The 24,055-nt window shown below is 38.9% G+C and overlaps 1 protein-coding gene across 33 annotated transcripts in view; it reads left to right on the plus strand.

Annotated features, from left to right (window-relative positions):
* The window catches only part of NRXN1 (neurexin 1), a 670,738-nt gene that overhangs the window by 527,128 nt on the left and 119,555 nt on the right, over positions 1-24,055 (plus strand). For all 33 annotated transcript variants that reach the window (XM_015621249.2, XM_015621250.2, XM_015621265.2 and 30 more), the window contains one exon: positions 22,395-22,566. In XM_015621249.2, coding sequence (XP_015476735.1) covers positions 22,395-22,566 — 172 coding nt within the window. The remainder of the gene's footprint in view (positions 1-22,394; positions 22,567-24,055) is intronic.

The following is a 24,055-nucleotide window of genomic DNA, read 5'->3' on the forward strand; positions in this document are numbered from 1 at the left end:
TACCTAATTATTGCTCAGCCAAGGTGGGGAAGAGAAGTTTAAACCTCTTTTGCTTTCCCATTCTCAAAATAGTGTCACATCTACAGACATGTCTGGTGCAGAATTGCTGGGTTTCCCATTAAAAGCTGTATTTTCTCTTGAGAGACTTGTGAACAATGGCAACGGCACTGAATCCATCTGCTGAGTCAGAACAACATTTAATTATAAAAAATAAGTGTGCTCATTTCTGCTTATTGGAAATGGTGTTTTACATTCTGCAGAAATTAGTGGTGTAAATTCAAATGCCTATTAGTGCAAGTTTTTCTGTATAGCTAATTCAGTTGGGTTATTTTCTCAAGCAGCACATGCTTTATTGCCTTTCAACATGTGAGCTATGACACTTGTATCATTACTCTATGTGAATCTACAACAAAAAAAGTAAACTTGACCCTTTTAAGCTCCTCAGCTGACTTGAACTTTAAGCTGTGTTTTTCATAGTTGTAGACATAGCTTAAAAAACAAAAAGAAATTGAAATTTCCACATAGTATGACTCTGATAGTTAAATCCTTAAAATAAAAGAACGGCTATTACAATACTTGCAATAAGGTAGCAGGGGTCAGAAACATGACCTATCAAGTTGTTGTTTGCTTTGGAAACTGCTGTTGTTACTTTAGAGTATAATTTTTACATCCTTCCTGTGATGGTTTAGGGAGCTGTTCCACCATAGTTACCCTGTTAGAAAATGGCCCAGTTTCCCTGACTTTCTCAGTACAATTGTGGGATACAGGACAATTTCAAAAGCTGTATTCCTTTCTCCTTAAGGAGAAGGCATTTGCATGGAGAACAGTTTAGCTTGAGTGTTACATTAACACTGTTAACTGGAGAAAGAGGTCAATCTCTGTAGATATTCCTAAAATAAGCTGTGATTTACAAAAAAAATTCCTCTGCTACTATAAGATTTATATACTGTCCTGAATTAAAACAAGTAGCCCAGACACATTGCAGTCCTATATTGATTTCATTGAAATGGTTTATGCCAGACATGGTAAAAATGGCTTTGGTTACTGAATTGAAATGCAGAACTTCTGCCATAAAGGGTGAACACTAGCTTATCGTTCAGAACAAGGCTGTTATTCTTGGGATTTGCCTACATGGAGTTAAAACTCTTAACAATCAGATGAAGTTAACAAATACAGTCAAATGTTTTGCATTGCCATGCTCTTTAATTTAGGACCCCAAAGATCTATCTATTTATTTATTTATCTATCTATCTATCTATTTATTTATTTATTTATCCTGGAAAAATTAGCCTTTGTTCATGTTTTGGGCAATCATTTTCTGCAAGTGCTGTGAAGGCATCTCACAGCCCCTGACAAGTTTCTGTAATGCTCCATTATCACCTTAGATAATAGAAGAGAAGGTATTTTTCCTTCATTGTTGTATTCAGATAAGAAAGGTAGGAATCCAAGCAAGTGCAAATAGAGCCCTGTAAACACAGGGGATTGATTCAGTACAAAGGAGACACCCAGCACTCAGAAAGAAGCCTTTGGTGAGAGAAATGTTTTGGCTATTACAGTAATTTTTGCCATCTTTGTGTTGCACGACAAAGTTGTGGATGAATAGTCATGGGCAGAACAGCTTCATCCCCAAGGGCTGGGACTGGGAGATGCTCCCACAGGAACACCATCCTTGATCCCTCTGCTTCACTGGGGCTTCCTCCTTTTTCTGTGCAACACTGCAGGAAAACAGGCATTTCACCTGTCCCTTTGTCAGTGTTTTGCATGCAAGCCACAACCCAAAAAAACCTCAGCCTTATGCTACCTTTCTTGCCTCATGTGAAAGTTGGTGAGATTCTAATGTTCATTAACCCTTGTGTTAATTAGCCACCAGCTGTGAACAGTAGCAATATATTTAGCTGACTTTAGAAGAAAGCATCCAAGCACTGTCCCTAGTCCTTCAACACGCTGAGGGTGTATTTCTCTGTGTTTGTTTTGGGCTTGATTGTCCTGATACGTTACTGTAAATGAGATCAGAATTGAACAGACTGGCCTTATTATGTCTTCATAATAACTGCAATAGCCTGAATTAGCCTGGCCCATGCCCTCTGTTGTCCTCTGCTTTGTCACAGTTGCTGTGTCTATCACTTCTTGCAGTTGTCTTCGACACCACAACTAATCACCTGTACGTTTGTCGTGTGAATTCCAGGAATTATTCAGAGGCTAATGCCCATAGTCTGTTATCTCACACTTGCCAACAGTCTGAAATCTGCTCGAAACAGTCACTGGGAAGCCATAGTTCATTTTGCTGTCACCTAATTGCATGCACCTGCTGGTGACAGCAGTAAAATGTGATATCTCTGACATGGTGGCAGCAGATGGGATGCTCAGAAGAACTGCTTCAATTTTTCTTCCTAATGAGCATAGTCTTTTCTCTCCTTTTGCCTTTTTGCTGTGCAGGGAAGATACAGAGATATGCTGGGAGAGATGATGGCTGTGGCAGTGGAGCTTAATGCGACACTGCTGCTTTTCTCATACTTTTCCTAATAATGTGTCAATCAAATATTCATGCCTGAAACTTTCTTTTTAATGGAATTAGTAGAAGAAAAGACTTTTGGAACCAAAAGACCTCACAGGAACTCTGTAATAGTGGCGATACATTTGGCACGTGTAAATCTACAAAAAGCAAGAGTTACAGGAAAAGTGAATTTCAATTATTTTCATTGCTTTTAGATGCTCTTACCTAAACACAGACTTGTCTGTATGGAAGTTTGTCCTCTCCCCCCTCCATTTTCAGCTGGTTATTGGGAAGAGATTTCTTCTCTCTACAAGCTTGGTCTGTCTGTAGCCTGACTCTTGTACTAGGAATTTAAAAACTGTTCCCAGGTGAATGGTAATGCAGAAAGGATTTGCGCTTTCTAATGAGGTAAAACTAGCATTGCCATCTCAATGCATTCCAACTGGAAATGTGCTTAATCAGAAAAAACAGAAAAGTTGGTCATAAATTTTCTGGCAGGCTGTTTTTGAGGGGGTTAAAATGCTTACACATCAGAAACTAATAAGCTTTGGAAATAAAACTCTTTCATGAAAAAAATTGTTCTGAAAGAAACAATTTATTTTCTCAATGAAAGTATTTAATCAAGGCCAGACTTGGCAATTGAGAAACTAAATGTTATTTTGAATGGTGTGATGATATACTGCTATTTAAATTTATATTACGGAATCTCCAGCATTCTCGTGGTGCTCTGCCTCACACATACCAGACACAGTCTGGAATTTCATAGCCTGTAACTCTCCTGCAGTGGAACAGGAAATCTGGGGGGGCATCACGGTTTCAGAGTGGGCTTATATGAAGGTCATCCTACTGCTCCATGTTTCTGCTCTTTAGGTTGTTATGGAGTTGTGACGTGACCCTGGGCTGTATGTCATGAATCATAGAATCATTAAGGTTGGAAAAAATCTCCAAGACCATCAAGCCCAACCTTTGACAAAACCATGCCAACTAAACCATAGCACTAAGTGCCACATCCAGTCATTTCCTGAATGCTTCCAGGGATGTTGACTCCACCAACCCCTGGGAACAGGCAGCCTTTCAGTGAAGAAATTGTTCCTGATGTCCAAACTGAACCTCCCCTCACGCAGCTAAAGGCCATCTCCCCTTGCCCTGTCACTGGCAGTCTGAGAGAAGAGACTGACCCCCACCTGGCTACAACCTCCTTTCAGTTGTGGAGAGCAATAATGTCATATATTGTGGCACCCAAACCTGTCCCCAGCACTGGAGGTGAGGCTGCCCCAGAGCAGAGCGGGACAATCCCCTCCCTTTCCTGGCTGGCCATGCTGTGCCTGATGCCCCCAGGACAGGGATGTCCCTTCTGGCTGTCAGGGCACTGCTGGCTCCTGTTCAACTTCCCATTGACCAGGACACCCAGGTCCCTTTCCCTGATTTCCAACATCTCATTCTTGTCTGTCCTGTATGGTTATCCTGTACCTGATACAGAATTTGGAACTTGCCCTTGTTAAACTTCAACTTGGTCTAAACTGGGAGTCACCAAAGCCCTCTGACACACTGCAGCTGTGTTTTATTTATTGGTCTTTATGGAGGTGTTTGATCTCATGTGAATAGGTAATTCTGCAGACATAATTCTGCTATATAATTCTTTAATCAGTTGTTTGCTGGCATAAATGCACCTTTCATTTCTGCTGAATTTTATTCTATTGTATTGTTCTTGCAATATGTATAACTGAAAGTTCATCTGGTAATTCCCATTGCTGAGCTGTATTTTGTTTAGGACTTTCAAAAGCATTTTAAATGACTTAGGAGCATAACTTCCATTAATAGCCATTTAAACATTTTTGGAAACTTCTCATCATTCAGTCCATAATTCTCCCAGAGGAATGACTCAGGTAATACTTGCTATATAAAGCTCCCTGAATCTGAGCTGAGGATGGTTTAACAAGTGGGGGTTTATTTAAAGCATTCATTGGACTTTGCTACTCCATGCTGATCAACACTGCTGGTGGTGCAGATAAATACATTGTGCAAATGAGCAAATATGAGCCTCATCAGAGCCTACCGAAGGCCATCAAAAATCTCCCACTGTGAGCAACATTCGCTCAGATTCACAACAAATAAATACAGGGAAAAAGCAAAGAGATTGTACGACTGATTGCCCTTTATTTTTGCAGTTGAATAATTGTGTTATTTCAGTGTTAATTATTTTGTTTCCCAGCTCACTGACGCTTGTGTGGACACACATTCACTCCCTTCACCCACTGTCCCCTTTCTCCAGTGGAAAGGGTTCTTACTATCACAGCGTATTGCAAGGCTCTCTTTGAGAAGAAGGAGTTTATTTGGGGTCTTGATGCAGGTGATTTGTAGCAATCAATGGAATTGGCTGTTAAAATCACAACCAGACCCAAAACCTAAACTTACCCCAAGCCCTACTCCTTGTGGCAGCAGACCCCTCTAGTGAGAGCTGTGCCACAGAAGCTCAGAGTAGCTCTGCCATCATCATATCTCTCAGACACAAATTATCCTACCCAGCTGAAGGCAGGAAAGAGCTCTACTGGTCCCACTCCATCTTTTCCCATCCCCTGGCATGTTGGTCCCCCTTGAAACACAGATATTAATATTAATATCTGATATTTCCTTGCAGATGATGCATTTTTGATGAAACTTAGATAATATGTGCAGGAATTCCTGGTAGGGTAAAACACTTGGTTTCTTTAAATTTTCCAGCTCAGCTAAGTTTTATTCAAGTGCAGCACTGCAATTTAGGTATCAGTTGAGAGGCATCTTCAAGATATATCGTTTTTGTTTTCCCTTTAATCAGGCTCTAAATCTAAATAAATAAATATGTAGCAGTAAATGCTCCATGGTATATTTGGTAAGATTAACAGTGTTCCAGTAGCATAGCAGCTCATGATAGTCTTTACTATTTATGTTCCTGCTGAGAGAAGAGGAAAAGCAGCTAGTTCAGTGAGCAAATTATGAAGTATGTGGGTTAATGAAGTGCCTGTCATAAAGCTGATTGTTGTTTCTTCACATCTTCTCTCTTTCTGCTAACAAAACTCTTAATTCTACAAAACTTGGAAGACTGAGCCTTCCTCTTTGTTTTTCAATGCACACCCCTATTCAGAAGAGAAAAAAAAAAAAATGAAAAAAAATAAATTTAGTTGAATGTTTATTTTTGCCAGTTCAAGTATACACTGTGAATAAGTTAAGGTATGGAACTAATAAAACTGCTTATTGAGGCATGTAAATCCTCAAAGTTTTCAATTTCATTTCTACTAACAAGGTATTTTTAAGCTTGGATTACTGCAGATTTTCATGATGCTTTATTCTTATAACCTCTATGTCTTCTTGATAGAGATGTTTTTACCTTCTATTCAATATAAACAAGAGGCAAGGGATCAAATACACCTTTCTGCATATCAGTGTTCACTGTTTTATGTATCTCCCTAAAGCCATACATTTGTTCAAGAGATTATTAAAGTGGTTCTTATACAAAAAATGAGCTTTTGGTATAATTTTTTCCCTTGCCCAGTAAGGAGTTTTGCATTTGGAGTTAGGACCTGTGCATATAGCTGAGGAATAAAACTAAATAAACACTCAAAAATAAACAAGAAAAACCCCAAGAAACAAAACCCAGTTTGTACCTGTGACCCAATCATTGATTTGTAGAGAAGACAAAGATAGAGAGCATGAGAGTGAGCACTGAAGGCGTTTACTACCCCATGTTTAGGCAGCACTAAGGCTCTGGTAAGGTCTAATCAGGAAATGTGACTGCACATGCAGTTTCTTCTGTGTATTTTCCCTTCAATCTGAATACGCTCCTACCCCAACTCTAAATATAACTTCTCAAAGAGGAGATGGCAGAAATGTTTCCCAGACATAATATGAACATGATTAATCAATATATATCTGGTTTGCCTTGGCTTAAATTTCCTTTGGAAAAGACTTTGGATTTTGCTGCATAAAAGGAAAAAGTGCAAAGGCACACAAAAGATCCTCTTTTTTTCCAAGTGTCCTGACTTGCACTTTGCAGCCCAAGATATGTGATTAAAAGATCTTCATGTTCTTGCCAATCTCTGTTGGGTTCTGTTATCATATTTTCGGGAGCAGCTCCGTGTCCTTTGCATCTTTTCTGGCGCCGTAGATGTTGTCCCTGTTGTACAAAAGATAAACCGAAATGGAGATAGTGAAATTACTCTGGCAGCCAACAGCAATAGAAAGTATTAAGTTGGGAGTCTCCAAACCCTGAGACTCTCTTACTTCTTTCTGTATCCTCTGCAAGAGTGAGACAAGTGTTGGCAGGTGCAGGCAAATACTTCTCATACATCCTGGCTGTGTTTATCCCACGAGGGTTTGAGGTTCAGTCATATTTAATAATAAACACCAGCCATTTGCTGCTCTGCAGAATCTGTGATGGGACGCTGGCAATCATGTCCTGAAGACTGTGAAAGGTTTTTTGCTGTTTGTTTGGGTATTTTTTTTAAATGCACCATGCAATTATGTATTTATTATTGTAATACAAAGCAGCAAGGTCATTTTAGGGGATGAGTGATGGCACTTTCCTCTGTCAGCCCCCTTGACTGCTGGTAACAAACCTGGAGGAACTCTCCAGTGAAAGACTCTGGAAGGTGGCAACAGGGAAATAGTTGTTTCTGTGGATTACAATAATAAATTAAACACGGGTCCATCCCACCCTTAGAAAGTGGTGCAAGAAGTAGCTGTGAAATGGAGCAGCCTCTTCAGGTGCAGGGAGAGCAATACAAAATCTCAGGAAATCTTTGGAACTTCCCATCTCTATTCTCTTTTAGGTGCTGTGCTCCAAACCAGAGGTCCAGAAGGAAATTGTTTTGTCAAATGTTTGAAATGCAGTGAATGGTTTTTATCCTCTTAGCTGTTATGTGACTCTACCCAGACTTGATTTATTCTCGTGTATTGAATGCCTGAATTATCAGGCACTGGTCAAGTACACAGGCCTTTTATGTTTTGCTGCATTTCATTGGAAATGCTGACAATATAATTTCAGGGGGTCATTTTGTTACATATGTAGCAAAAGAAGTATTTACCTGTGTCTCCTACACTGCAATTTAAAAAAACTTATCAGTTTGCACTCCTGGGACCTCCCCAACTCGTTTTCTCTACAGCATGCTTAAGGTGAGAGACTGAGTGCAAGCCACAGTATACCCAGGCAGAAATGTGAATACACTGTGGGTAGATGCAACCAAACCATTCTAGGTCATATGAGTAAAAGCACTAACAAAACTGGGTTGCAGTGTTTTAGGCAGCACCAGCTCCTGGCAGCTTTGCATCTGAGTGCCTTAGACACTCTTGAAAGCTTATCATCCCATCTTTATAGCTTTTGTTTGCAGAAGAAAGTGGCCCAACCTGTTCTTCTGAAACACTTCCAGTCTGAAGACTTGGTGTCAACCCAAAGGCACCAAGTGGTGTGTTGTCCCACCTGATGGTGACCAGAGGCCCTGGGCTGTAATGGGAATGAGCTCATTTTTTCCACTGTAAGGAGGAAGGAAAACATGAGATGATGTTTAGAGAAGAGACGGATGACATATAGCTCAGTCTCATGTTATCCTTAGGATGGCTTAGCCCTGACTTTTGAAATGTCTTTGCTTGTAGGGAAGGGAGACCTGCAGTGTGCAAGCTGAGCAGGAATCCCACCCCCTTAACTCTGAGTGCTGGTCGGGGGAGGAAGGAACCATCAGTGACATATCAACATGTTATAGATGACCTAACTTCAAAAAATAAAAAATAAATCCACATAGTTTGTTGTCATAAATCTGTTTCCCAGCAAAATAAAGAAATATCCAGCCTATTTCCTCTTCCCATGATTTTGTTTCCAGCAGAATCTGAAACCCTCAGTTTTGATTATTGCTATTGGGAATCATATGTGCTGTGTTTTATTTGATCTGAGATCGGATGGAGCAGGCTGAGGCTGACCACAATAAACTTCAGAGTAGCATAACCAGAGAAGCTGCAATCTTGGCTTTTCCCACAATGGCTATTTAAGTGAATATATAAGTGAATGCCACTTGCACATTTTTGTCACACATCAATAGGAATTTACAGTTGAAAAAGCCTTTAAAAAAAAAACAAACAACAAACAATAGTTTTTCCTGACTGCCTGAAGCTTTATGATTTGGCTCACTGGGCTGGTTAGAACTGTTTGTGGAAGCTCTTCTACTGGCAGCAATAAGGTATGAAATACCTTTTTCTTCAGACTATATCTACATTGAATTTTTTTCCAAGTCTACATAATATATATTTTTTTTTGCAACCTGTGCAATTATTCAATATGTATTTCTGCATTATTTTCATTGTTTGCATTTGTTATTTTGCACTTATTTGCTTTTTTGAAGCAGAGCAAATTATTATAACAATAACATCCCTGAAGGGATTGCCTGGGGGGAGAAAGGCATTCTCCTTGGGATTTGGGATTTTTGTGGGGCAGGTGGACATTATGTGGGTTGCAAGGTGTGTATATTATAAGGAAGAAGGAGGGCAAGCTTTAATTTCATAATTTGATGCCACTGATTCGTAGGAAACCTCTTTAGGACTGCTTTGGTAGGATCTTATAACACCCCATAATGTGTTGATAATGCAATCATTAATGTGTTTCCAAAGATCCCTGGAGGCCCTGCCAGGCTCAGTTAACCTGACCCTACACATTACAATTCCCTTTCACATGGCTTTTTCTCCAGGAGCAGGGCAGGTGTGGGGTCAGGCTGTACCCCAGAGAGGGAAGCCAAGGAAGCTAGAAAACTTCAGCTTGGCCAGGAAGTCTTGGGTGGGAGGGGAAAGTCAGGAGGGAAAGCTGGAAACTATATAGAAACATTCATTAAGCAGATATATTTCTGCTTTTGGAATGGTTGTGGAGGGCAGTGGTGGGAATTGCCTGATGGGAAGGCCTGGACTTACCATAATAGAAAGTATCCCAGTATTCCAGTCACTGGAGTGGAAAGTGTCCCAGCCCTCAATGTCATGGCTTGGAATAAGAGTAGAGTGTTTTTAAACCTGGTCTAAATCCCTCTGAGTTGAGGACTGCCCAACAACAGCTTTTCTGCTTGTTTTTGTGGCTGTAAATATGATACAAAACCATTTCACGAGTAATTGGAATCTAGTTCATACTGTGGACTTATAATCAACAGATTATAAATTGTCAGGAAAGAAATGCTGAAGTTATAAATCATGAACTGCATCTGCAAGGCTAAAGGCTGCTTCTACTGTGCTGCTCCCCACACTTTTTGTTTGCTTCTGTATCAAAACAAACCTTATACCCTTTGTCTAACAGATACAGGAATGACTTGTTAGATGCTGGGTATGGAGGGTTCACCTCCATGTCTCAGGTTCCTTTATTAAAAAACTATGCCAGCATTAAGTGCTTTATAGTTGGTTATGTATTTTTTTCTCTTTTGTTTATTTTTTGCCTAAAGCTTAAAAAAAAAGTGTCTCTAGTGGATGAGGCTGTCGGCTGTCTCCATGTGAGCAACATCCTGAGGCTTCATATTGAGTTTCATTACTTTCTAAGACTAGACAATTGTTCACATTTTTTTTTTTACTTTTATCCATCTCTTCTTAGTAAGAGTCAAACTGAAACCTTTCCTTACTCAATAGCAATGCTAATAAGCACATAAAGGTAAATACAGTAAGCAGGTGCAGTTTTATAGTCTGAAACAGTGAATCCATAATACCTTTCCAAATGCAAGGTGCCATATGCCTCAGGGGTTGTTTTTTTGTTTTGTTTTGTTTTGTTTTTTTTAATAGGAGAATTATCTTTTGAAGTAATTGTTATGAGGGTAATGAGAAGGAGCAGAAGCCAGCTACCCTCCCTTGGAGTACACATAGACAAGTGTATAGACAAGTACCTGTGACAGCACAAGATTTCCTGTGTGTCTGAGTACTTTCCTGTCTGGGAATGCACCCTGCTCTTTCACTGGCATCAGCACCTCAGCCAGGAGTTTAAGGGGCTGAGAACTGCCCCAATCCCACTAGCAGTGCAACCTCTGTAAGAATTGCTTCAGCAGGATAACAGGAGAAAAAAGCAGGAAACATTAATTTTAATTACTTAGGACATTTGGGTCTTCCTCAGAACAGATACACTGGTTTGGAAAGATAACATTTTAATTTTTTTTCCCTTAAAAATAAAAATATAATTGAACAGTGTAAATTTAGCTTCAAATCAATTGTTCTGCAGAAAGAAATGTGTTGGCACACAGAAATTGAAGAATGAATTATGAATTATGGCTGTCTGCCATAGAATTTGACCCTAATTAAGGTGATTCTCCTTGATAAGTAATTAATCAGAAATCCTTGTTCTTACCTCTCTGGATGGAGACTGGGCAGGGGGAGGGGCTGTTTCACCTCATCACTCCCCTATATACATTTCCATACATCAAATATAGAGATGTATGAGCATTCATGGAGGTATCTGCAGGCATGCGATGGATTTATATTGATGGGTGAGAGCAGGTGGAAAAGGGGCTGATCGTCAGCACCGACCTTACTGCTTCAAGATTAGTGTTTGAATGTGGGATGGAGCACAGAAAATAATCATAATTATAATTATCCAGGCATTAAAGTAAGTCCTCCTGTATTACAGGAAGTGGAGCTTAGTGGCAGAGCAGCTCTGGTGGATTTTTGCTTGTGGTGTGTTCTGTAAGATGGAGCTTGTGGAGTTTCCTCACAGCAGGGTGGGCACAGCACTTGCACAGTGCTCTGCCTGAGCTGAGAGAGGAAATAGGAGAGTGTTCACTGGGGAAATCTGTCAATAACAAATGCCCTTTGCTCTGGTAGAGCCAAGAAGCCTGTTAGGAATTGCACCAGCAAAGCAAAGTGGCAAAAAGCTAGAGCTTCACTACAGCTGAAAAAATGTGTTCCTGATGTCCTCTAATGGTGTTACTGCTTAATGAGACTACTGGTGGGCAAAGAACAATTTGGAAAAATAAGAAAAGGAGAAGAAGTCAGGTTTTCTTTTTATAGCCTTTAAGTTATCTCATTTAGCACAGAAGAATGTCAGAAAGGCAGTATGTGTGCACAGCCATGCACACACACACACCTGCCTTGCCTGGTGCTGTACTAAAGCCAATTTGAGTCTAATGTTTTTGAATAAATTGCTCAAGTGGTTTGCTCACCCATGTGGAAACCTCACCTCTGTGACACCGGCAAAGTCAGCAAGACATTGGGTTATCTGGTGCAGATCACAGAACATTTCAAACATAAGCTTCCCGTGAGGCTATTTAAGATGCAGACATTTTTTCCCTGCTATGTTTTCAGGAAGTTACATTTCCAATGAGTCTCTGTAGGTTTTTTAATGTTGGTTTTTTTTTCCCTTCCAGTGATGCCCATTCTTTTCTCTGCCACCCTAATGTAGTTGCAAAAGCTTATCTGACCAAATAACAGTGAAATTATTATATTTTTTTTCTTTTTCAGATAGTCCCTCACTATCATTAAAGCTGTAGAAATATGAAAAGTAAAACAGTTATGTCTGGTTTCTACTAGGCTCTTTCTAGCAAAACCTTGATCTTAGTAACTACAGAATTTAAAAAGAAACAAAAAATGGAAAGCACATAATTTGCATCAGCTGTCTTTCAAATATTTTACCATCACATCTCTTCCACAGCGGAATGTGTGAGAATAGCAGTATGAGACAGAAGCTCTGAAAAAGTGACAAGTAACTCTAATGAGAGATGCTCTGTTTTTAGCATGTTACTATTTCTAAAGCAGCCATGACTTCTGTGGAGTTCCTTCTGACTTTTTACTTTCCGAGGTAAATATCTGCCAAGTAGAATAAAAAACAATAAATGAAGAGAGTAGTTGCAGCAAGGGCAGGAATTGGGAGTGCACTACCAATGAGGTTAGAATGCTGCTCTAAAACATTGATTGCTGGTTGCCCAACATGCCCCATTTCCAAAATGATGCTTTCCAGCAGTAATACAAGCCTGCTGTAAGGGAAGAGTTTGTAACTGAAAGGATGATGCTGTCCCCTTCCCATGTGCCATTTGAAGATAATGATGCATTTTTCAGTTTTAGCTGTTAATGGCTATTGGTTTACATGTTGTAAGCAAATACTTAGATATTGTTAGGGATTTGTTTAAATAACATTGTGTTCATGAGCATGGATGAATATTTGAACATCAATCAAGTCTGATATGACCATTCCAGTAAGGACAACAATATTCATGAATGTTTCCTGCTTCAGAGAGGCACTAAGAGCCTGACAGTACAGAGCTCTGTTGTAGGCAAAGCTCCCTTGGGGTGGGTTACATTTAGTTTTGATCATTTTCTGATTTTCTTGAGGTCAGCTTTTCCAGTTTTCTGGCATATTTCTTCTTAAATACAATTAAGGAACTTCTTGATTATTGAAGAGCATATTTTCGAAGGTGCTCCTGCTATTTTGTTGTGTTCCTTCCCCAGAGATTTCTTCCTTGTAGAAGCTGTACACAAACACTAATGATTTCTTGTACAGAACCCTTCCATTTGAAGCACTTCTCTTCCACAGGTTTTGGTTTGGTTTTTTTCAAGATGCCAAAACAAAGTCTTTCAAACCTTGGGGGTTGTTAGCAGCAGCAGCAGAGAATGTAGAGGTAGCTATCAGATTTTGCTTTCCCCTTCCAGCTACCTGAGGGATTTCACAGTCCAGTCAACGCACACTGTTTGATCACTTCATGTGCTACATGTATTCAGTGTAAGGATTTTTACATGCTCTGTAGCATTAAGTGATCAAAGAAGTGAGATCCTCTGTTGTAGCATTGATAATAGGTGACTCTGCACTGTGTAGCACAGCACACCAGTAAATTGTCAGGTTGGTTTTGATACTGAAAGATCTTCAAGATGAAGAAAGGTAAGATAAAGGAGACTACTACCATGGAGGAAAATACACTTGGCATTAAAGCTCGGCCTAGAATGCTTCTACACTTGAGGATAAAAGGAGGAAAGCTGGCAACAGAAATGATAGGACTGCTCAAAAATTGGGACAACAGCCAGGACTTGCCTTTCTTCTAGGGAGCCCAAGCCCTACCTGTGGCATGTTGTAGCTCTCTGGCTGGGAAGAGCGTAGGTTACATATCCAGTGTGAGGGCTTTTCATTTCGGTTCTATATTTGTTTTGTAGGCCACTAGTTGATTTGTGTGTATGTGTATTTTCTTTTGTTTCCTTTATTTTTGCTGATCTACTTTTCAGTTATAAATTGCTTCAGATAGACAACTTTCTGAAATGAGAAATAATGCTTTCTTCATTTTATAGCTAGGAGGCAAAAATATTAATCTAAGTCCACTATTCAGATGCCCAGCTTTTAAATCACTTTGTGGACTGGATTTTTTTTCTATTTCCTTTCAGTTTTCTTTTATGTAAACCCATGTCACTAATGAGTACTTATCAGCCAAGATGAATTAGGAACATGTTATTTCCTACTGGGGACCCCAAAGAAAGAGAACAATATTTAGGAAACAATTCTGGAAATGCATTTGCATGCAGGCAATCAGAACAATAAAGGAATACAAAGTATGGATTTAAAAAGAGCTTTTTCCCAGTGATTGTGGTAGGCATCTGGAAATATTCAAGACACTAGTTAATATTAAAGGGGAGCTTATGAAAGCTATGAATGGCAGGTAGGTGTTAATTTTTCATTAAAGCTCGATAGAAGTTGGCTGTCCAGTGCCATTTTTGGTTTTTAATAATTCCCTACAGGCTTTTAATATGAAAAGTCCTTTGACCCATATTCTCAAAAAATAATTACTGGTGTTTTCGTGAGCATGTGTGTTGATCACAGGGCTATTAATCATTTGGCATGAAAGCCTGGTTGAGAATTTGCTGATTCTTCACTTCTGGTCCCAGTTATACATCCTACTCAGCCTGACTTTGAATTTGTTTCGGACACACAAATTATCAGGAGAGTTCTCTGAAACCTTTCTAAACACAGAAATCAATGCCCTTAAGCCAGGACAACTTCCAGCGTGGATTAGATTGTACTGATACCAAGATACTACTCGTGTGTTTTACACCTGTGTATGACTGTGTGGAGTTCCAGGAGCACTGTTTTAATAACCTCTGTATAAAACCACTCTGAAGAACTGGGCAGCTTTTCATAATTGTCAAATCTCAGTGTGCCCATTCAGATGTTGATATATGTGTGGGGAGCAGCAGTGTTTGCAATCTGTGAGCAGCTGGAGCTTCCAATGAGGATGGAATCCCTGGGGCTGGACATCCTGTATTTAAGATACCCAATAGGTCTGCCCACGTGGGAAATAAGTGCACAGAGCAAAGCCAAGCCCTGTGGGCTTCCTTGGCCAGTAGTTAAGACTTCATTTCCTTCAAATTATGCTGTGTTTGGTGAACAGCACCTCTTCAGTCCATCCATAGCATCTCACCATGACTGCAAGCCCTGGGTGAGACACTGGCAAGGTCAAGGTATTTCTGTGAAACATTCTGCTTTGAAAGAAGTGCCACATTAAGGGCTGGATACTTAAATTGTTCTTTACTGCATTTTTTCTCAGAAAAACTTAATTTTGTGTACTGCAGTAATGATGCTGAGTGGATAATAAGATGCGGTAGGCTGCTGCTGTGGGCTCTACACCGCATGTCTTTCATAACTACTGCATTTCAAGGGTTGGTTGTTTAGGTAATTGTATTGTCTCAGGAATTCATCATCAGGGTAACCTGAAATAATACACCTATAATACATAGCAGTGAAAATTACAATGTTTAAAACCGAACAGGAAGACTGCAGACTGAGAGTTGAAGTGTCAGAACTGTAGATTTATAAATATTTCTATATTTTCTGCTTGCTGAGTTTTATGTATAAATCGAATTGCTATAACGCTTTAAAGCAGACTGTGAGGATAATTATTTTAAAGCAGAAAAGTGATACAAGTCACTTTTTCATGGTAGTAAAGGGTAGTTGCTTCCTGCCCTGAAATGCTGGGTTGGTGAGTGATTACTCTCATGATATCTTTCCAGAAATTCTGTTCTGTGGGTCACACAGATGGCACCTTGGGACATAAAAATTGTTATGCCACGTGTTGCTCCTTCCACTTAGTGAGCCACTTAGGTGGCTCTTTCTCTAGGTGCACCTCAGTTGCAAATTAGTGGGATGCTGAGCCCATACTTCATTTACATCTTTTAAGGATCATTAGTCTAAGGCTAGAAGATGCTTAATTTTTATTGACCAATGCTTAAGAGTGCAGTAGCTCTGGTAGCATCTGTGTATATTTCCATGCATAATGTTGTTACAGTGACAGTGCTATTTCTTATATGTCAGCCAGGGACATCTGGTGAACAATGAATTTTTATTATTTCTGTATTGATTTAGAAAACCTAGATAACTTAATGGCATGGAATTGGAGTAATGTAAAGGTTTATTAAAGGATCTTACAGAATTTCGGAGTAAAACAGGAGAGTGAAATATGATGCAAATTTTCCCTCCATGTCTCTTTTACAAAATTCATGAGACAGCTAATTGAAGATCCCAAAACTAGAGGAGGAAAAAAAATATTTTTTTGCTGTATATTTATGATTATCAATCTGTTTTTCAAGTGCTTTGTACTGTCTCTGGAAGGATCTTGGTGTAGATGAAAAACTGTTTGTGTTTAGGTGCACAGGAACTGCAGGAAATACTGGTAACATTTCCAGCTCTGCAGACATTTTTCCTCTGTGAATAATCTGAACAGAGGCATAACACAGTGTTAGGCAGCATTTTGTTGCCAGGATTGCATTTCCAATGGATGTGTGTAAATGGGTAGCGTAGATTTGACCGCTCTTGTCACAGGAATCCAAGGGCCATGTTTGGATTCCAGCCACCACTCAAGCCCAGTGATGATTTAACATGATTTCCAGTTCTTTCTCTTGGTCTACCAGCAGAATCTTGCAAGGCTTTGGGTTTTAACCTTTTCTGTACAATTATCAGAACTGGTATCTTGGATTAAAATGAAAAGTGTTGGGTTTTTTTTCTTTTTTCTTTTTTTTTCTTTGATTTTTTTTTTGTTAGTTTTTTTTTCTTTTTTTCCCTCATAACCTAAGGTCTATAAAGATGTGAAACTGAGAAATAAATAAACAAATATTGGGAAAATAAATGGTGCAGGTAAATGGTGAGAATTTGAAAGAGGGAGCACTGGAAATAGCTTAGTGTCCTCACCAGGAAACCAGAAAAAAGGAAAGTTTGGTTGGTTTGTTCTGTTTTCTTTGCTTTTCCACACTAGTTATGCATTTACAGCTTTTGGGAAAAGAAATGAAAACCAAATAGTTTCCCACTTGTCAGATTCCAAAAGACTGAGTACCAGGTGGATGTATCCTATCAGTCATCAGCAGAAATCTTTGCTTTCATTGCCTGATGTGCCAACCTCTGAGAAGTAACATTTCTTACCAGCATTCTGATACCTGGATTTTCTGCAGTATGTCAAGCACTGATACATTGAAAGCCTTTCTGAAATACCTTTCTTAATTTATGAAAGGGCACAAAACCTGACTGTAAGTACAAAGATGAGGTATGACAGGAGAATACCTGTTTCTTTGGTGTCTTGACTTGCAGTTGACTAAAAGGGGAAAAAAAAAAGGTTAATGTTGGAAAAATATGTTGGATATTTTTCCACTTCTCATAGAGAAAAGCAATGAAAAAAAAATATATGTTAGGTTAATGATGTAAAATCCAAGAGAATTAATTTAAAACTCAATATTCAGAAAATTTCTATATCCAATATAAGAGATGTATGCATTCAAAGAACTCTTCCCAGATGGTTTATATTTTCTGTGTCTTTTCCAGGAAACATTTCCTCTGGAAGATGGTAATAAGAAATAATGATGGTTTATTAGACTAAAATATATATATAGTTATTCCATTAAACTTGGAGTTCAAGTGTGTCTTCTGTCACGTATCCCTCACTTCTGAAGCAAGCAGTATTATTTTAAAATATGCATCTCCTTTCAGGATTGAGAAACCCAGAGATTATTTTAATTATTTTGCACAGATATCTATCATATAGAATATGATTATATTCTGATTACATTTCAATTAAAATGATCTCACTCTTAATAAAACTCCAGAAATGCTTCAATAAAACCAAAGTACACCTTCAGTTAGTTCTAAGACTTTGTCACTGCATTCACCAGAACGTGGTGCCTCAGGGGTTGTTGATATCAAATGCAAGTTGGCATTCTTGAATTTCTTCTTCTCAATTTGTCCACCTGTGGGAGTCCCAGTGTTATTGCTTTTCCTTGGAAGTGGCTAAAGGTTGTAAGTATTATGAGCTTAGGTTGTCTGCAGTCTGTTCTAAAACTACTGTTGTGCCAAGTTTGCATGCACTCATGTCTGGCTAATTCCAGAGTTACTGCTACAGAGAGCAGAAAAGTGTTGCTGATGTTATAGGAAATATAAATTATATATATTTATAATATATATATGTGTGTGTTTGAGTGTATATATATGTATATAATATACTATATACTATATTATATTATTATATATATATATATATATATATATAATAATACTAGCATGGGTTTTGCTGCCTTTTGGCAGATTGGTAGCACTGAACTAGAGTCCAACAGGGAGCAAATTGCAATGTCAGCTGCTGGCTTGATTTGCATTCCACCTTTCTTGCTTGGTTCTTGGGTTCATCAGCATTCCTGGTGCCTCATCAGAAGTCTGTTAAGTACTTAGAGTAGACAATTCATAAAGCAGGCTTGAAAATACTCCACTGGAGTTGCTAGATTACAGCAGTTGCTGCCAGAGCTTTTGAAGACAAGACATTTTGAAGTGACTGGTATGTACACATGCACACATACACATCCTATACTGCTGGAGCAATCAAAGCTCCCAGAGTTTCAGAGCACATTAGTAGCATAGAATTGGAGCTATCTCACAGTTTTATCCAACTGCTTTGATGCCATTAACATATTTCTCCTTAGCCTCTGAGCCTGGACAGCAGAATTTAAGCTATACACAAAGCCTACATTGCACATTGTAGTCATGCACAGGCCAACAACAAATTAATTTATCTTCCTATTGCAGAAATAAAAGCTACCCTGGCCTCAGAAACAGGACAGCTACATGGCCAAAGCACCTCCAAACCATGAGCTTGGTGTTTCTGGAGAGTTTCTGGCTGGGGCTGAGAGCGTCACGGGCTGTCTGTAGATGGATCCGAGGTCCCTGTGCATTGCCCCAGGGAGCAGTGGTGGTGATGTGGTGGATTTAGCAATAGTCATACCACCTTTGGATCAGAGGTTCAAAATAATTTCCATAGACACAATGTTTAAGCAACTTCTTGAAATGCATGCCTCCTCTCTTTTGGCTCTCCTTGGAAACTCTCCCACCTCCTGCATGACTACGCTCTGTTATTGTGGCCGTAGCAGTTTGGAATAGATAAAGGCACAGTAGGAAAAGGAATTGATTCCATTATTATGTTCTCTGCCAACTGGGTGAGACTGAGAAAAAGAAAACACAAGCTGAGAACCATAAACAGTGCAGTGGACTTCTATGGGCTCTGTGTACAGAGCTGATTTTTACCAGGGGAGCTCTGATATGATCATCTTTGCTTGTGGGCAAAAAACAACTTTGCATGTGGGAATGTGAGCCTGTACTGTTTTGGATCATTGACAGAGAGAGCACCATTCAACAGCAGTTGAATTATTTCAGTATTTAATGATACACAGACATTTCTATAGTGCCCATCAGCAGGGTGCTGAAGAGGGAACCTCTCACTCAGCATCTGTCTGAGGCTGTTTCTGACAGGAAGGATGACTTCTAAGTTTATTTTGAATGAACAAGTGATAAAAGAAAATTTCTATCACTTTACTATGCAATTGAGGCTGGCAAAGTGAAAATAGTAATTTAGTATGGTTCAGTTTTATAGGTATCTTTCCTTTCTGCACTACCATATTGCTCAAAAAAAAGAAAAAGGAGAAAATATAAACCAGTTCTTTCTAAAAGGTTACAGGCCTGCTAGATGGAACATAACAAGGCTGAGGGCTGAGATCAAGTTATCTCAACAGGTTACTGTATGTTAGCTGATCCATGGTAATTCTGTGTGCACACGGTCTTAACCTAAGACAGACAAAAAATAATGTGACAAAGACAAATGAAAAGTAATGTTATCTTGCAGCGGGGTGCAATGAGTCAAATTCCTGCATGATAATGCAAGGGCTTAGAAAACCCCCTACCTACATAGAAAAGTGCCTATTGCAGCATCATGTTTTGTTTTGTGGTTCTAAAGGGCTGTGCACAATGGGGTTGTAATTTATGTAATGTTTGGCATGATATCCAGAACTTAAATTTGATATAATAATCAGGAGGTCTTCAATTTGAAACACAGATTTGCATCCTTGTTTTATGGAGGTGTTATAGAGATGACCACAGCTGCTGGAGAAGTGTGGAAAAAAAAATAAGTGTATCCTTTAAAAATGGAGTTTTTTGTGGTTTCAGATACACAAATACATTACAAGTAAAAATAAAAGAATCATTGTAATATGTTACCAGCTTTTAGGGTGATATTTGCTCTTGCATCTGCCTGCTTTGTGTCTGTGCACAGTATTTCTGTACAAACGTAAGGAAGTCAGGAAAACTTGGGTTTTTTTTTCACTGGAAGGTGTTTATCTATAAAGGAAGGCAGAAAGTCTGCTTTCAAATCTGCAAAGCATTCATTTCACTTGTCAATACCTGGCAATTTGCAAATGGTAACTTGGCTGCAGCCCCACATGTTCTAACTTTGGAAAAAGTGCTGATATATGTGCCATGTATGCCACTTCTTTTTACCCCCACCTCTTCTATTCACTTTAAAGTTGTTTTGTTTCCTTTGCCATTTCAAAAAACAACTAAAATAATATATGTATATGCATATATATAGCAAATAAGAAAACTGGTATGTAAAATGTAGAGTATGAATAGTATAATTATGAATCACACTAAAATTAGGGAGCCTTATTTAATCCTCAGAGCCTTTGATTTATTGAAAGTACTATGAAAAGTTGCATACACCATTATCATTACATGCTGGTTTTCTGCATTTCAAAAATTAGTAAAAGAGGAGATTGCTTTAAAACAGGATAATGTTACATTTCTTTGTTTATATTTCTGTTTTAAGAGACTAAGCATATGAATGGAACAGGTGAAACAAATAAGCCACTGCATCCATGGGAAAAAAAAATGGGTGAAATTTATTCTGAGTCTAGTTGAAGCAGCTGAAATTAAGAAGAGCTGCAGTTACCTTTCCAAGAAAATTGGGAAATTGCTATGCAACTCACACCAGAGGCAAAAGAAGATGAGCATGAATTGGATAAGGTGGATCCCTTATTGACACTCTATAGACAAGAAGTAGGACCTGCAAATGGAGAAATATTAAAACAATCCACGAGGGGAAAAAAAAAAAAAAAAAAAAGAGGAATGTTTAGAACATTTTTCAATCAACTGAGGCAACAAAAAATATTTTTCAGACTCATTTTGCAAATCTCATCAGGGAATGCTCCTTTAGATGTTTCAAGAAAGGTCGTAGCTGAGGAGCTGATAGCGTCATGCCAAAATGGTGAGGAACTGCAGAGGTGTTCAGCAGCTGCTCAGCTGTGTGTAACTTCAAGCACTGCTGGAAAACAAAGCCAGATGTTTAAAAAGAGAATAAAATAAAGTGGACAAACCCTTGATTTCTTTGCTTGGAGGACTTCCTGAGACAAGGAGGTGCAGAATACACTTATTGCAGGAAGCAGTGCTAGGGTAGTAAGACAAAGAGCAGACACAAGAGCTCTGCTAGAGATGTGGAACTGGTTCTTGAAGATTTCATGTGAATGTTTCATCTGGTCATGTAAAAACTTCATGAAATTTTTTAACTTTAAAGAGGGATATACCAGTTCCAAGAACATGCAATTTCATGTAGAATTAGCAATTATGATGAATAACTCCCTAATCTCATATTGTGCAGTGCTTTTTTTTTTTCTACCTTTATTGAAGAGTAGAATTGCTTTTATAGGAGAAAAAAAATTATAAATCCCTTCAGTTAACTTTAATAGATATTAAAAGACTTTATTAAAGTGCAGATGTCCCATTAGAGTGAACATTTTAATAATTAAAAGTCAATAAAAATGAAAACATGCCAAATGACAGTCATTTGGAAAATCTACTGCCTTGGTGCCAGGTATTGGTGTGCATGGGAAGTCCCCTTAGCCCTAAGAGCACTCAAACACAGGAGTTTATAGGGAAGTCCCAGCAAAAGAAAAAGAGTCTCTGGCCTTAGTGAGAACAATACCATGTCCCTGTGTCAGCAAATGCCTTTTCCTGCTCTCTGGCTCTGAACAGGGAAGTCCTTGTTAATCAGCCAGTGTGGTCTTGGCTTAATGATTCCGAATCACTACAATGTGATGCCAAAAATCTCTCAAAGAGAAAAATATAAATCTCCTTCTTTGTTATCAGTTATGAAGACCCTAAGTATGAATGAGGGTTAAAAAAAGGAAAAACAGGGTTGATACTTAGCTTTTATGGCCAGAAAATTCTTGTATCTCTTCCAAGTGACATTATAAGACTTTCTGTTTTGAAAGTCTAAAAGGAAAATTTTTTGTTTAATTGTCATGGAGGTGAGGGAGAGGACAAAGACAGAAACCTTAAGCTTTCCGCCATTTTCCCCTGTCCTCATCTTGATCTGAATCTCTTGTAAAAGGAGAGAGCTCAGTTTGGTGAAGTAACTCATTTGGAATATCAATTATCCTTCAAAAGCACGTCCCAGACTTCCTAAGCTGTCAGGTTTGTCACTGCCACACGCAAACTTTCAGAAGTTACATCTGAGGAGGGAAGATGTTAGAAATCACACAGTGTGTTGAGACACACTGTCTCAATTTCTTCTAAAACAGCTCTTAATTAGTTCTTTTTGTTCTTCCTCTTTTTTTATTTTTGTTTTATTTCTTTTTTTTCCCCCCAACTATGCAGCACCAGGGAAAAATTGGAGTTAAATTTAATGTTGGGACGGACGACATCGCCATCGAAGAGATGAACGCCATCATTAACGATGGGAAGTACCACGTGGTTCGCTTCACAAGGAGTGGTGGCAATGCCACCCTACAGGTGGACAACTGGCCCGTCATCGAGCGTTACCCAGCAGGTAAGGGCTCACACAAACACCTGGCACTGAGAGGGTGGGGGGTGCCTGGAGTTTGCCTCGTTTTGCTCCTCTCCTAATGCAATATCAGCTCCTTTGAAGTGTTTTAGTAGCTACTGAGGTGGTTAAAAGAATCCTGAGCAATACGGTTTATGATGATGGCATTTCCTGAGTTTAAAATCCCAAATTCAAGTTATTACTGGAAGTGGATAAATGTAGTTATCGAGGCATGAAGTAGTAGTTTTGTTTCTTGCTATAATTTGTTTTTATTGCATTTTTGGTTTAGGCGGGGGAAAAAAAAAAAAAGGCTTTGACAAAAGCTCCAGTTTAAAGTGACTCACAAGTCTATCCCCAAGTGATGGGGTGAAACATTTACTGAGGAAAAGGTTGTCTGTGTTCTTCTGATTACAAGATTACAGCAATCTGAAGCTTACGAATTTAGCAGAAGTCTTCCAGCAGACACAAACCAAATGGCGTCACAGCTAACAATTGTACAGCCAGCCACCCAAACTGAGGTGCCTTAGCTCCAAATGCAAACTGCAGGATATCATTTATGCAGATGATGCTGGTGATGTGAAGAGGACCACTAGTATGACAGCAGAGCTGCCTTGAGCAGGCCCATATTTAATTTTATGCAAATGACATGCGCTGAGGATTACTATGCCACTAATTTGAATCATTTTTAAAGGCAACAGGCTTTCCAGATATGCAATCCCTTCCTTATTGAGTAGGACTACTGAGCCATTAATGGTGACTTGTGCATCTGCATGTTATCTCCTAACAGTTGCTCTGTGTGTTTATATTAAGCAAAAGGCAGCAAATCTAGAGGTGTAAATGAAGGCAAATATGCAAACCAGAATGCTTATTGTGTAAATGACAGCTCTGATTTATCAGTTTAAAAGTAGAAAAGTCTTCATTTTTGGTAGTGGAGTGCAGCAGGAGGGTGTGCTTCACTAGTAAGGAACACATAAGCCATTCCATGGACTAATTATTAGTATTGGATGGGGTTTTTTGTTATTGTTGTTGCCATTTCAGTTGTAGTCCAGCTATTTACTTTACTTTTTAAAAAATAAAAATAATTTTTAAAAAATCCACACGTGAAATATAACCCCTCAGAAAATTTCTTGGAAATAATTCAGAATAAATGAAATCCTGAAAGTATGTACTGGGAAAGAAACTATGTATAGAAGTTTTTAAAAAAACCCACCTGTGTGATAATATGCGAGGAATGAATGACAGCTCTGGCAATTAGAGCCATCAGTGGCTTCTAAGACACATCTATGAGAGGTGATAAACTCTTGAGGGAAAGGGGGATACTGAATGAAATATGCTCAGTGATATTTCAGATATTCCTGTTTCCCCTGTGGCCCCCTGGCTTTCTAATTTTGCAGTGTTTGATAAATGGTTGCTGAAATAAGGTGTGAGCTAGGGAGGACTTGTCATCGTTTGTGTTCTAGACCTATTCAGAACAAAGGAAAATAGGCTTGAGGTG

The sequence above is a fragment of the Parus major genome, chromosome 3, assembly GCF_001522545.3.
Source record: "Parus major isolate Abel chromosome 3, Parus_major1.1, whole genome shotgun sequence".
NCBI classification, from domain to species: domain Eukaryota; kingdom Metazoa; phylum Chordata; class Aves; order Passeriformes; family Paridae; genus Parus; species Parus major.